Below are 16,818 nucleotides of genomic sequence, written 5' to 3'. Positions count from 1 at the left end.
TATCATCGGTTAGAACCTTAAATTAATACTTTTAAAGTTTTTATGAGTTTACATTAACAAGACGGTGTAAAAACTCAATACATTTCAAAATGCGGGATAACACCTAAAAGCCATATCGTCTTTGCTGTTATCAAAAAAAGTTAGATTATGCGTAAACGAAATATTATAAAAAACTAGATCATTTTTCTGTAGCGTGATTCCTATTCTTCGTTGTGAAATATAATTTTTATAAAAGCCCACCTTTTTGTGATGTGCAATTATAGATAATTCAAAAGATTTGAAAACTACTAACTAGAAACGTATATATATGGCGGAGATGTAAAATCCTATTCTAATGTATGATAGCAACAGTTTATGTATAAAAAACACCTTCTGAAGATTAACTGTTAGTATACATTAATGTATAGCTTAATTCTTTTTGTTTTAAATGACGTACTAATATACTGTCAAAATATTGCTGTAATATAGGGAGAAATGATTTGCATTTTTGATTTCTAGTTACGAAAAAGAAGATTGTAATACCTCCTAGTCTACAGAAAACTATGAAACCTGAAAACTAGAAGCGACCTAGAAAACAATTGTGATTACTATAAAAATCAGATTAATTTCAAAACAGAAAAGTAACAAAATTGATTTTAATAATTCTTTAGCAAAAATAATATAAAAATTTCTTGATATTGCATTAAATACTAACGAAAATGAGTTTTATATATTTTCATTAGTCCGATATTCTATAATTGTAAAATCATAAGCTTAAAACCTAAATCAAAAACTGTTTTTTTCAAAAAAAAAAATTGATTATAAAATATAATTTATAGCTTTTGAATAACTATTTAGCTGGTTCGTTATATTATTTTATTCAATTGCATGAGCAATGAATATTTACGAAAAATTTATCCATTTTATGAAAATTTTTATCCTGTCAAATTTCAACATAAAAAATAGCATGAAAAAATTTGAAAAAAATACGAAATTACAAATAGAAATTATTTTAAAAAATATTTATTGTTTTAATTTTACATCATAATAATATAGGTCTAGACCTTATTTTTATACAATTAATATTTCCCATTAGTTTCTGTTGTGTTTACAGTGGCTTTTATAATGATGAAGCATGTTATCCCTTCTTGAGTACCTCTTATTACAATGCTTATTTAGACATTTAAAGGGTTTTAAGTTCGTGTGGACCAAGTAGTGCCTTTTTATTCGAGTCAAGGAAGGCAGTTCCATATCACAATCGTCGTCTGCACAGCAGAACACTGTGACCCCATTTCTGACCTTTGTAGTGAATAAATCGTCTGGAAAATCTGTGAAACTTTGTATGGTCTCATTCTCAGGCAAAATTTTTTCTATATTTTCTATTTTTTTGTATGACCTCCGTTTTGGTGGAACAACATAGGGTAAATGTATTTCTGGATCGTCTCTATTAAGTTTATTTTGCATAATATCTGTTTGATTTATATCACCACCGATAAGTTTTGCATTTTTTTGATTAAAATTTTCGGAATTGATTTGTTTTTCATAAACGTGTTGGATCTGCATCTTAATAACCTCTTCCTTCGCTAATTCACACAAATATTCTAAGGCAGTTTTTTTTCTGTAAACATACTTATTTAATTCGGCCGCTTCTTTTAAATAATCTAATCCAATTTTGTTTCTTCTTTGGTAAAAATGCCGCCGACAATTAATGTTAGTTGGCGTTGCTAATTGCTCTCTACTATTCGGGACTGGGTAAGGGGGATGAGATCTAAAATTCCTCCTAGGGACATATATATTTGAATTTTCATAGTTTTTAATCTTCATAGTGCCGTTTTTACCATCAGATTCATCATTAGAAACATCGTCGGACGAAGGATTTGATTTTGGTTTGTTTATATGCGTTTTTTCCGATCTTCTTCTACCGACCATACCAAACAGACAAAAAAATATTTTTATGTATATAAAGGGGAATAGGAGAGGTTCCCTTATAAATTCAAATAATGTTACTTTAAACACCAATGACAAAATTAATTGAAAGTCTAATAATATACATTTCTGTTTTTTTCACCGTTAAAAAGTATATTTTTAAAATTTTGTACATAAAATTTGTTTTTACAGTTCTTTTTTACTCGTCATTTTTGATTAATCAATGAAAAAAATAAAATCAATAAATCAATTTTATATAAAAAAAATTTAGCAAAAAAAATTAATTTATGTTTATTAGTTGTTTATGATATCCAATGAGCTCTTATTATGTTCTTATTTTATATTTTAAATTTAATTATATAAACTAGCTACTTTATAAAAAAATAAATAAATGCTCTACTTATAAATTCACTTAATTATAGAAAAATTGTTATTTTTATGTTTTTTACTAAATATAATTACAAGTAAATATAGTAAATGGTTTTTTAATCCTTGATGCTTTATTGGTTTACTACACAACTTATAGATATGATAATATTTATCAACCTATAATTATTATAAAAGATTTGGTATCTTGTTAAATTGACATTAACAAATGAATTATAATAAACTTTCATATAAATAAGTGAATATTACTATATTAGCCAATAATCATCTCTCTAATAAATATAAATTATTATTTTTTTGTCTATAAAGGAGAAAGAGAAAATAATTGCATTTAAAGCATACAAGATTTTCTGTACATATATATGTAACATTTTCAATTTGTCAAAAACATATTATATTTATTGATTTAATATGTGATAAAATTTTCACTTAATACACAAAAAATTAAGCAATTTTTAAATACAATATTATATGTTAGTTAATAAATCAAAGAAAAGTACAATTTTTTTTCAATATTATATCTCTGAAGGTCAAAAAATAAAATTAATATGTCTTAGAAGGCAGAATTTTATAATCTTTTCATGCGTATTAAGGAATAGATAATGCAATTTTGATCTAAATAGGATTTTTCATAAATTAAAAAAAATATATCTTAAAAATATAAACCATTAACAATATAGATTTTTTTTTCAATCGTGTCTTTAATATAAATTACAAGTTATGAATCATATCCAAAACAAAATCTTATAATAATGTCTGACGTTTATGCTAATTTTAAGAAGTAAAAAAAAATTTAATTCATAACCAATAATAAATCATCTATCTAGTAATTTTCACAGTTAATCAACACACTCGACGACTTATCAACAAAAGACATCCAAAGCATTTAAACTGAAAATGTATGACAATTAGATTGCAACAAGCTTTATTTTTAATTTTAACACAAAATTTTTTTAAAAAGTTGCTAGAGGAGAAGCTTCATAGAGTATTTGATGATCAGTGTGGGAACCGGAGTTTGTTACATGACACATGTTGATGTTTCGCCATTTTTACTATATAAAATTCAGTCAATAGATTCTTAAATAAATTATAAACATATATATACACCAAATCTAAGATTATAACTTGCAAGATCGATTTGAGATTGAATTCTTCAGTTCGCTTTACTCATAATAGACCATAAGTATTTGTGTCCAAAATACATTTAAATGTATATTTCACTACTTACAATGTTACGATATATTTTAAAATTAACACTATTGTATAATCAACACTGTTGAGTTTAAACTCATGTGTGCACTTGTTCAAAGCATATTTTGCTAACAAATATGATAAAATTTTTGGATTAACTAGATTAATTTCTGTAAGCAATAACTGCAGATTCTAAAGATTTAAAAAAGTCAATTGTTATCAAGAATGAAGATAAATTATTAATTACACCAAAGGTGAGCTTTTCTATCGACAAAAGTGGCAAAAAGTATTTAAATTTTGTCCAAAGAAATTGCAAATAATCAATGTACATTCCCGGTACAATCAGAACTCAAGGGAAAACTTTAAGTGCGAAAATGTTTGTATATTACGACAATTATTTTAGATTTTTTGATTGTGCAAAAAGATTTGATGGCATATATTTTATGCCATACAGGCAAACGGAAATTTTTAAAAATGTTTTCTTTTACATAAACTATGATGTAATTATCTTTTAGGACATACTGTGAATAGATTTTAGCGAAATCATAGCGGAAATTTTTATATTACAAAGTAAATTTGTTTGAATGAGAAGCCGTAGATCCATAGTTACACAAAAAATGGTAAATAACATTTTTACTTAGATTAAAAGACTTAAGTGGTTTAAAAACACATGAAAGTTATGTCTCCCATATTTGGGCCACGGAAAGTCTCATGGTCAGGCAAGCGTTACTAGCTTGCATGGCGATATTTTTTTGTTCGGGAAAAAACAAAAAACTAAAAAAAGTTATAAACAGGAAATATACAAATACTAACGGCGGTTTCTAAAATTCATGCTAATTAGTAAATAAACTTTTGAGATAAAATTTTACGCGCGGTAGCAAAAATAGCAAATGCATATAAAAAAGATTAAAAATAATGCAATGCTGTAAACATTCTAAACGAATTTGAGGTCGACCAGGATATATTAGGCAGTATGACTCGTTTTTGCATTATTTTTTTAAAAAATTTGAACCAGACGTTTTTTTGTTTTCGCTTAGTGCATCCACGCTCGATAAGGGCTCCGGATTTTAATTTCAAACTGTATGCATTTTGTTTGTTACAAATATAAACTGTATCGATGCTGTTAAATAAAATCCATATACGTCTTATAACATATTTCTTTGAATCTCATATTATTTATATTTTTCATAATCACAAATTAGTAGAATGTAGTAACTTTTGCAATTATAATTCCTAACAGTGATTGTATAAAAGACTTCTTTGCCATTTTGATATTTTTTTACTGGAATTGATGCCAGTTGGTATAATAATATATGCCAATTTTTCTTTGTTATATTAAACAACGGCCAAACATTTTTACATCATAGGCACAGATTATGATAGCTATTATTGATATGTAGGTTTTATGTAATCGGAATCATTATGGGCGCAAAATTTCTAAACAAACTCAAACACCTCTTGTATCTTTCCATTACAATGCAACTTCAATGTGTCATCCTATTGAAATAGCCACAACTCCTTTTTAAGTTTGCAACTAAGGACGTCTTTATAAAATTTTCTGTTTTTTTCTAGATTGCATCTAACATAGCTTGTACAATTCAGACAAGTTGTTTTAATACATAAAACCGATTTAAATCAGATTTATTGAGTTAATTTATCATTAAGCCTAGATTTTCATAGGACATCTTTCCCGGAAATCGCTCATGGAATTTTGCTCTTCACAGACTTTGGTTTCTGTAAGAACTTTTATGTTTTTCAACACTAAATTTCCAGCTTCATTAATCTTCGCAAACACTTCTTTAACAGTCGCCATATTTGCTAGTGCGCTTTCAGCTCTAGCCCTTCTTCCTCTCCTGCATCCTCCTGATCGTATCCTCGTCGTCGTTCCAAAGATATCGACTCTAGAGTCTTCTTCTTCATAATAAACTGGCGGGAATGCTTCCAGGTAGGGTTGGTTTCCAGCTAGTCATTTGCTTTTTGTAATGTTCGGTCACCACATCCCATGTAAGTCCATAAATAACAATTTTTTGCGGGGTTATGTATTAATCCCAACTCATTTGCAAAAGGTCATATTTTTTATTTTCATATCGACTAGAGTAAGTCGATCCTGAGTGGTTCTACCAACTTCAAATATTAAAATCTCCTTCTTCTCCTTGTAAACACATGAATATCAAGCTTATTATGAGTCACCTTTATATTGGTGGATATTCTCGTGTCTCTCTTATTTTTGCACAATCATTTTCCATGATCTCTTGTACTGTGTGTCCACGTATTATCTTTGTCTTTTTAAACCCATGTTTAATGCATAGTAAGAGATGAATGGATCTAACTACCTCGTTGAGTATTTTCATGTAATCAACCCCCAACATTCGATCACACTTGGTATTTAAATGATCCACGTGGAGCAGGGGGCCACTTTGGTCAAAAAAATGGTATTTAAGCGAATTTGTTTTTTTTACCCCAAAAATGAAAAGTCAAGTGGAAGAGCTCTTGAACATCTTTACAACAGCAATTTAAAATAAGACTGTAAAGTGTCCAAAATGCGATGCTTACTGTAAAGTAAGTAATAAAAATAAATTAATGACTAAATGTGTTAGGAAAGTGTCATTATTAAAAGACTCTCCATTTTATTACAAAAAACAAATATTTTAGATGTTTTGTTAATACCGGGGTTTCCGGGTTAAGAGATCCACCCATATAAGAGACTATGGATCTCTTATAAGGATATAAAATATTTGAAATTTCATTTATATTTTTTTTCTAAATTTACCCCCATGAAAAAGAAATCTTACATTTTAAAAGAAAAATTAGCAGGATTACAAAGATTACGTGAAAACAATGAAAATTTAAGTATGACTGCTCTAGAGTTCCAGATTACACGGAAAATGCTATGTGATTGAAAAAAGGCCGAAGTTAAAATGGTAGGCCAAAGCATTATTAAAAATATCAAAAGAATGCGTGCCGGCACTTCTGCCAAATGGCCTCCTCTAGAAAAAATGTTGATGGATTGGGTGAAGGTAGAGCGAGGTGAAAAGAAGCGAATTATCTCAACTTATAATATTAGAGATAAGGCTTTTGAAATAGCAGAGAAGTTGTCCATTACAGATTTTTAGGCAAGTATGAGTTGGTTGATGGGATTCAAAAGAAGAAATCATTTTTCATTTAGAAAAATAACATCTTTTGGACAGGAAGACAACAGAAGGCCTCAGGAGATTAAAGAAACCGTGTTGAATTATTTTGAAGCCTTTAATCATAAATTTAACTGTATGGACAGCCAAACAGTGGTGTATAATATGGATGAAACTCCTGTTTACATTGATATGATGCAATCGCGGACATTATCATTTACCGACGAAAAAAAACACTGAGGCATATACAACTAAAAATTCTAAGACTAAAATTTTCGTTGTTATTACTATTTACTCAGAAGGTACTGTTTTAAGGGGAATGCCCATTTTAAAAGGCCTTAAAAAACCGCCAAAATGCTTTGTGCCAAATAATCTTTTTGTAGTTACACCTAAATCAGGGAACATGGATCAAAATCTGATGTTTATATGGATTCGTGCATGTTTAAACAAATATGTGCCATTTGAAAATAGAAAAAAAACTTCTTATTCTTGACACCTATAAATCTCACTATACTGAAAAAGTTATGGAAAGTTTTGCTAATAATAACATTGAAACCGTTTTAATTTCCCCTAAAACTACGTCTTGTCTACAACCATTAGATGTTTTATTAAATTCTTCATTTAAGGCCGAATTAAAAAGAAAATGGCAGGAATGGCTTGCTCTCGGGCCTCTCGGAATATACAAATAAAGGTTATAGGCGTAGACCGAGCTGGGAATATATTTTGAATTCAATGGCGGATGCATTAAAAAAAATAACTCCTGAAATGGCTTCTAAGGCTTTTAGATTGTGTGGAACAGATTCAATTTTTCATGAAAACAATACTTTTAATTTAAACAATAAACTTCAAGATGTTCTTAATTGTGCTGAAATTGAAGACGAAGGCCTAGACTGTGAAAATTTATTTGAAGATTTTATAGAAATTTAAATGTTTATTGTAATAAAGGGTTCATTTTTTCTAATATAATTTTTTTACCATTTGGCTGGAGGTGGATCTCTTATACTAGTATAATAATTTCTTTTTAAAAAGTTGCCAAATTCGACTTTTGGGGTGGATCTCCTAACCCGGAAACCCCGGTAATAAAATTGTGGTCTTGTAAGGTTAACCAGACTGATATAGGAGAATTTATTGATATTGGTAAAAGATGTATTCGACATATCATAAAAAAAACAATTTCTATAATTGAAAATAAAGTATACGAACGAACTGGTAAAATCGGTGGACCAGGAATAATAGTAGAAATAGATGAAAGCAAATTTGGTAAAGTAAAATACCACAGAGGACATCGGGTTGAAGGTGTATGGGTTTTTGGGATGGTTGAAAGAACCATCCAAAGAAAGATAGTTATGATTCCAGTCGACGATAGGAAAGCCAAAACACATAAAGAAATAATTAAAAATTTATGTTCACTCCGAATCAATTACACACAATGAATGCTTCAAGTCTTATTTTAAGTTAAAAGACTATTTTGCTGAACACAAAACTGTTAATCATTCATTGGAGTTTGTAAATAATTCCAATAGATGTCATACTAACACAATTGAAGGAAATTGGAGTGGATTAAAAAATGAGACTTCGGCAAGACACAGAGCCATAACATTGATTACTGGTTCGTTGATGAGATATATGTTAAGAAGGAACTTTGAAGGTGATTTATTTACGAATATTATTAAATTTATTTTTTCTTCCTTTTTTTGCCGTTTTGACTTTCCAAAAAGGGTCTTTTTTTAAAAAAAATATTTATACCATTTTTTTGACCAAAGTGGCCCTTTTAACCGATCCACGTTCCTCATATGAGGATCAAAATGAGGACATTGTTCCTCTTGTCCACAGAAAACATTTCTTTCCTGTAGAAAGCAGTAAATTGCTTCGGATCTAGCTGGTTGTTTCCTTTAACCAGCCAAGTAGAAGAGTTCTTGGTGCTTACTTGATCATTACCCTTAGCTTTGCGGGGGTTTGCATTTTTATATTCCAATGTTTGCATTTTTATATTCCCATGTTTGCATTTCTATATTCCCCTCAATGGTAAGAAAAATAAGGAAAACAATAATCAACGAATTGAAGAATATCATTTTAGAATTAACAAAAGATGAAAAACGATACATAGCCGAAATATCGACTATGATTGATTTACATCGTAAAACCGTTGCATCTATTATTCGAAACCAGCACAACCAACCTACAAGGTCTATTCGGCAGTTGAATCAAAGTGAAATGCTTTCGGATACAGACCGGGTTGTAAAAAACATAGTCGATTGTGCAAACGATATGACTTTACAGGAAATTTCTAATGAGTTAAATTTACGAACAAATGTAAATTTGTCAAAATCTTCAATATCGAGAAAACTCAAAAAACTCGGTATAACAAGAAAAAGGCACAGTTTGATTCCTGTTGAACGTAACTTGTATTACAAAATAAACCAAAGGAGTATTTTGCCTCCGAAATTAGTAGGTACTCGGCCGAAAACCTAGTTTTTCTTGATGAAACTGGGTTCAACGCTATACTACGCGAAGTTAAGAATATTCAGAAAAGAATACCAAGGCCTATAATAATGTTGCGGCAAATCGTGGCCAAAATATAAGCTGTATATGTGTAATTACTATAAATGGATTATTGGCATTTTAGTATAAACGTGGAGCATATAATTCCGAGAGTTTAATGAATTTTAAATTGAATGCTCTATGTTTATTTGGAATAATCCCGGTGAAGTTCTTATAATGGATAATGCCAGTTTTCATTTTTTTTTCTTTTTTTTTTTCCTTGCAAGTAAGAGGTAGGGAGAAACCTTGCATAGGGACCAGGGGATTTGGGTGTGATCCTCATCCAACTGGTACTGTGAGATTCTTACTCACTAAAACTCCCTCCATACAACTTGCCGGTGCAGCAAGCTCCGCCGTATCCATTGGACTTTGGGCGCTACTTCATTTTCTTGCCCCCCCCCCCCTAGAAAAAAAAATTATTTAGAAGAAATTTTAATTATTTCAACCTACAAAGTTTTAAAATTTTTATATAAGCACACATATGATCATCATTATTGAAATGATTGATATTTTTTTTTTCCAAGCGAATTCTTTTAGAAAAAAATTTATCCTATGCCTTTAAAGCCTCATTCTCAATCTATATTCATTCTTCAAATGGGACCACAAATTTTCTATATTATTTGTGTGGTCTCCTTCTGCATTTATAAACCCAAGCGAATGATTTACTTTGTAATGTTCACTCCCAAAATTTCTAGAGGCTGGAGGGCATGAAGGGTATCCATCAGAAATTATAATAGAGCCATGTTTTACTCTGTGTCTAATAAACTCTTCAATAGTACCAGATTGTCGATTCGGTAGCAATTCAAGAACAAATTCTCTACAGTTACCTTCTACTATGCCGCCTATAATCCATTGAATTCCAGACATGGAATCCAAAGTTGAAGAAGGATTGGATACAATTACCCGTTGCATATGGCGGTTTCATCAAATTGTACACAAACAGAAGTTCCTCATATTTGGTAGCTTTTATCGCTTTTAGAAGCAATGACTTCCATCACTGTATCCTTGTTTTAAATATATGAATATTCACATATTTTGCAAAGATCTATTGCTTGGTAAGTAGTATAATTTAATACCCAGCCATAGAATGCTCTAAGAATTTTGTGAAATTGAACGCTTATCCCTTTAAACATCGTACCATTTTTTAGTGAACTCTTCGAACCACACTTTTTATTAACACAACGATAAGCTTTACCGTCAATTTAGCCGGAACATCCATTAATGTTCATAAGAACAGTTCGTTCTGATGTCGAACAATGTTTGCAAGCAATCGATCTTTTAAGAAGACCATTATCTAAAAAAAATCAATTGCTGCTTCATTGTGCCTAAAGCACGCATCTTCGCAGATATTTAGCTCCCGAATAGCTTCCTTTAAATTTCTTATTAAGGATTAAAAAATTAAAATTTTTTAACCCCTTAATGAGGAATCTGAAGGAGGCATTTAAAAATTCTCAAATCGACAAAAAATACCTTAACTTCATTTTCTTGCCCCCCTCAAAAAAAAAATATTTAGATTTGAAAAATAACACGATTTTGTATCTTTTTATGTATGTTTTTTTTAGGGGGGGGGCAAGAAAATGAAGTAGCGCCGGACTTTGGCTCCAGGAGAACACTTTCCATTTATACCTCAAATCGCGTCCAGAGTGAACTCACAGCGGATATACTTAACGGGCATGGTTATCTATAACCCGAGGAGAGACATTATCGTACTGACTCAAAGGTCCCTACAATCATCTGTATTGCACACACGGCTCCTTACACGACCACATCCCCAGCCCGGCGTTTTTATTGGGCTGCGTTGACCACCATTCTCCCACTAGTTTCGGCCACCGTGTTACAGAATCTTGTAGGATAGGGTCCACGAGACCTTTTATTGCCCTACTTCGTCTAGTCTCTTAGTTAGCTCTAGAATCTTACTTTAGAGTGCACCAGCCATGGGCTCCAACTAGGCCGTACCCATTAGATACTTTTATGTATCATTAAGTCACCAAAGGGCGATACTGCTTTTTGCCCTTGAGGTGCGTTTCTACACTAGATGCTAATCCCCTTGTGGCTGGACACACACAAGTTTCATCTAATCAACTTAATGATTATCGTGGACATTTTCATCATCTGAGTTGTTCCAACTGCATCATAGAAAGTAGAAACAATTTTGGTGCCCCTGGGAATCGAACCCAGCCATTGCTCAATGGAAGCAAAGCATTCTACCACTGTGATAAGGACACCTCGCTGCCAGTTTTTATCATTCGAGGGAAAATTACAAAAATAAATAATCTAGGCATTAATCATAAATTTCTGCCTCCTTATTCACCACAACTAAATCCCATTAAAGAGTTTTTTTGATGCTCAAGGCAAGATTTTCATCATTTCATTCATCAGAAAGTCTAATTGAAACAATTATTGAGAATGTTTTGAGTTTAGATTATAACCGGGAATATCCTGCGTTTTACAGAAATATGATAGGCTGGCTAGAAAAGGCAAGGGCAAGAGAAAATTTTTTAATTAAATTTTTTATTATTTAAAAATTTCTTATTTTTATGGGAATATAGAAATGCAAACCTTTGTAAACAACTTTCCATTGTTTGTCTTGTGTAAATTTTGTTGTGAAACCCCTCTTTCTGTGAATTTATTAGCATCTTCGGGGTTATCTCTCCCACAAAGCTATACCTAATCCTTAGATACTCGTAAATTGTAAACAAGTGGGATTTGCTCTCTGCCTCTACTTTATGTATCTCTGCCCATCTTAGTGAGCTACTTCTACACTCATCTAATGTTTTATTTAAATTCAACGCATACTTTTGTCTTTATCTTCGATACTTATGGGGCCTCTGCCCATTTCGGAACTAGGTAGGTATAGTCTTTTCTTACAGGTTGGCAGTAGATGGACCTGGTACTTGATAAGTACCCGTCGGATATCAAAGTTGAGACTATTGAAATATATTGGTTCTAATTTTAATAATCCTACATGATAGTTTAAAACTGATATTGCAAGCTCGTTTATAGTCGAATCATATTCTTTTCATTTATTTGAGTCTTGTTTAGTTTTTCAACCCTCTGTAAAATCTCACTTCTTACTTTTTCAAAAGTCTCTCTTCTGACAGCACTAGAGGGATCCTCTGTTATTCCATTATATTTGTATCTTTGATGCCATTCTATTGCCACTGCACCTTCACTACAATCACTACAGTTAGTTGCAGACTTACTTTTGCTCTATATATATATATCGTTAATACATCTCCACAAATACTTCACCAATTCTAAATTTTATCAGGTTATACACGTGTACTATGGCCATTAGAAAGCGGAACAGGTTCCTATAAATATTGAGCTTTCCTTGTAATGTTTTGTCTGTTCCCAAGATTTTGCTCAGATTTCTCTTCAGATTCCATATCAAAAGAGGTTACCTATAAACCTTTTCAAACAGTTAAAGTAGCATCTATCTACACTCTTATGGGCTTAGACAAGCTCATACACGTTAAAAATATTTCTTTTTAACCGGATAATATAATGTGGTTGCCAACATAAATAACAGGGCACAACTTTACAACTTTGGATGAACTAACAAGTCAAGTAATAAAAAAATCTTGTTTTTTACAATAAACTTTTTGTCTATGTATAAACTTTATTTTGGCATTAAGCCAATTTCCTCACACGTATTTTTTTTTTTTGAGAAAATAGGTGTATAGTTTCATGTTCAATAAATATGATTTTATATAAAGTTTAGAAAGATAGAGCATAATGATATAACAATTTCTCAAAATAAGTTGATTATCATCTGATCAAAGCAATAGCCATTGAATAATAAAAACACAGTAGTTATAAAATACGATGTATTTTTTATATACCCCGCTTTAGACTAAAAAAGACAAATTACAAGGCGAGGTTTAAAGATTAGTCATAATATAAGATTAAGTAATTTAAAAAATAATTATTTTGCATTTATTCCTTATAATTTTAGAAAAATTTGATTTAAAAACAATAAAATATATTTTTATAAAGTATACTATTATATTATGAAGTAAAAAACCACAAAAAATATCAAAAACATTATTGATCACAATTTGTTTTTTTTCAGTATTTAAAATGATAAATTACGCTCTACACAACGTATAAGTAAATGTTTATTTTTGGTTGAAACATATCTATTTTTCAATAATAATTTAAGTATTCTAAAGAAAAAGGATTTATTAAAAACACATATCAGTAAAACGATGCTTTTTTTACTTTTAGTCTTAAAAATCTTTCTACGCATTTTCTAAAATTTATGCTTTTTTAAGTTATTACTTAAAAAGTAGACGATTGGTTCGTTAATATATTAGTAATATATATGATGGTACATGACCGTTTGGAACCCGCTTTGGGAAAATGAACCCGCATTGAAAAAATTCAAAAAAAGGGAAAAATAAAAAAAATTATAAAAAAGGGACTTAACGATTTATTTTAAATAATGACAGAAGACAATTTATCCGATATTTTTTGGAAATTTGGAAGCCCAGTGAAACTGTAAAAGGTACTCATATTGTTCTTCTTTGTTTATGTTAAGATCGAATATCTCTTATAGAAATGAGCGAAAATCAACTAAATTATATGATGTTGTGAATTAGAATCGCTAGAAGTTATAGCATTTATGGAGTGATTCTTAGAACTGTGCTCCATCCCTTTACTTAGCTAATGTGGCATCATATGCTATCCATTAATTAGAGATCATAATAGAAACAGGTTATACATTTTCTTGTATTACCTCAAGGAAAAAGCAGTATGCCTACTAGTTACAGAAACGAGCAAGGCGACGCCTCTTTAGCATCAAATGTTTCCAAAATAAAATTTTCATTTATTTCCATGTTTAAAAACATTTCATCACTAAAAAGCTCATATTCTATAACAAACATTGTTTTTGCCAATTTTGCCATTTTTTTAAAGGGGGGTCCTTTAAAATTTCAATGCGGGTTCATTTTCCCAAAGCGGATTCATATTCCCAATGCGGGTTCATATTCCCAAAGCGGGTTCCAAACGGTCATGTACCTATTTGATATGATATTATCATTTTAAAAAACACCATAAATATTTTAATTGTTTATTTAAGGTTTCCATTTCATTTGTATTTATATCTGTCCTCGCATCTCTAGATATTTCTTTACTTCTTATATGTCTATAAATAATGTAAAGAAGAATACATATAGTTACGATCACCATCAAAGCATATGGAGCACTATACGCGTATTGTGCAAATGTCGTATATCCGGCATTTATATCCTCCACTTCATTGGTGTAACTAGCATTGTTATTGATGGTTAAATTCAAATTATTAACTAGATTCTCGCTTGCTTATATTATATAAGTTACTGAAATCAGCAATTTACCAAAACAAAAAAATTGATGCGTTTGGGGGTGTAATTTCCATTTATTTATATTTATTTAATTTTTTTTAGTAGTTAGATTTAGAAAATAATATCTTAAAAGAGTATTTACAGAATAATTAATCTTTTGTATAAATTTCTCTGCAGAAAAATCATCGTTGCATGATTGTTTTCAATTACAGCAGATCTGCATCACATTTGAACATAATTTTTGTGATAATAAGAGGCGTTTATAGAATTTGTAGATCTAATAAAAAAAACCTGTAATTTATTTATATAAACTAGTTCTTGAAATTTTTTGATTCTTAAGTATAATGAATGTAATATGTGTTTCTCAAAAAAAAGAAGAAATACTTTATAGACAAATTTTTTTTTCTTCTCATTTATCACGTTTTTGCATAATTTTTCGTGGAATTTTTTTGTAAATCGTTACCATCGTATCATGATTTATTAGCTTTAAAAATCTATACATACTCATCTTAAAATTTCATATTAATGGTCTTTTCGGCTTATAGAAATAATTATAATATTATAATGCAATAAAATACACTATCGCTTTTATTATATTCACAATAATTGTTATTAACATAAAAGAACTTAATGAAAACACATTACAATAGAAGAGATAAGCTGAAGTTTTTTAATTTATCCCGTAAAATGATTTTAATAAAAATATAATTTATTGCAATAAATAAAACGTCTATGAATGTATATAAAAAATAAATATGAGAAGGAAAAAATCATTCGTTTTTATGCAATTTATAAAGAAATGATAGAATATATACAAAATGATAGATTTTTATAAAATTTCGTTTAACGTAATTCTTAGTTAAACTTAATAAATTATCCTCACAAGAATTCTGTCTTTAAGAAGCATTTTAAATACAAGAAGTGGTTTTATCCCAAAAATCAGTTCTTCAAATAAAAACAACATTCTAAATATTTATAGAATGCTGCTAAACCTCCCTCCCCCTGAAAATGAAAAAACATAAAAAATATGTCTTAGTTAATATGTATTTTTATAATTATGAAAAATCTCACAATGAAGAAGGATAATTCAAACAAACTGCTAAACAGAGGTTGCTAAAAATATAAAATTATAAAATTCCGGATGTTCTAAGGTAAAAAAAAATTGATTCTTAGATTTTATACGCTTGTCATTTCTTCCTATAAGTTTATATTTTTAAAGTGAAAAATTTGACAAAATTGTTAACATGTCAACGCCACGGGTCGCAAAACCTCAGCTATGTATTTGCCTGTAACTATGTAAACCATGTACAGAATTTAACAAAACTTATGTTCTATACGTATCGTAACATAATAAACAAATTACGATAATAAATTTTTACGATTTATGTATTTTCCATCGCGTTTAACGTGTTAAGCACCCATAGAAGAATTTATATAATGATTTTAAAACAAAAAACTATTCTAGCATATACCAATGAAAAAAACTTACACAATGATCAGAAAATTTGTCCATACATATCAATTGATATTTATTATTTGATAAAAGTAGCTAAAGTTTATTCGGCAATACTAAAAATTACATTATCATAAATCAGATATATAATGTAAAAAATTTTCATTTTGATACTTCTTGGTATTACATATGTTTAATTACTATTAAACACTCGTTTTTTACAATATTTTTACATAATCTAATTACATTTTTCTATTTCTAAAAAAAGTTGTTATAATAACGTTGTTTATTTCATGTTATAATTTTGCTCTTCTATACTGTTTTTTAAATATTTAATTAATGATTTACTACGTATACATAAAAAAAACTTATCAATATTACGATAAAAAAATAATATACACTTTGTTTTATACCTTTTTAAGCGTTGGAAGATAATCATGATACTAAAAGCCTGATTTTAGTTTTATTAACTTCATAGAGAAACGTGTATCACTTATGATAGACAGGTATTTGTAATACTAAATAAAAATTAGAACAGTTATAATGTAATATTGAATAAACCCCCATTTTGAATGCATAAATTTTAAATAACATGAATTTTAGATTAAAGCTTGCTAGACTATTAACTTCTTTTATGTCTATAAAAATACATTTAATCATCATAGTGGTATTTTAAATATAAAACATATATTTGTGTATAAAATTAAATGACTTATTGCAAAACTTAAATGATAAATAAATAAATATCCATGCTTATTTACCAGCGTAGACATCGTCTCAATGTGTTAATAATAAAAACAGAAAGTAACTAATTTTTTGTTTAATTGCTTATTTTAGCGTATAGTATTGATTTAATAGAAAAAATAGTCTTATTTGTGTATTGAAA

The 16,818-nt window shown here is 29.4% G+C and overlaps 1 protein-coding gene across 1 annotated transcript; it reads right to left on the bottom strand.

The window, feature by feature from the left end:
* Positions 1 to 1,071: 1,071 nt before the first annotated feature.
* VNE69_05111 (zinc finger C2H2 domain-containing protein) lies at positions 1,072 to 1,908 on the bottom strand (the record flags this gene model as incomplete). The annotated part of the gene is made up of 1 exon (XM_065473593.1): positions 1,072 to 1,908. The coding sequence occupies one exon, from the start codon at positions 1,906 to 1,908 to the stop codon at positions 1,072 to 1,074; it is 837 nt and encodes a 278-aa protein (XP_065329665.1).
* Positions 1,909 to 16,818: the final 14,910 nt, after the last annotated feature.

This window comes from Vairimorpha necatrix, chromosome 5 (assembly GCF_036630325.1).
Source record: "Vairimorpha necatrix chromosome 5, complete sequence".
NCBI classification, from domain to species: domain Eukaryota; kingdom Fungi; phylum Microsporidia; family Nosematidae; genus Vairimorpha; species Vairimorpha necatrix.
This window is presented reverse-complemented; position numbering and strand designations above follow the sequence as displayed.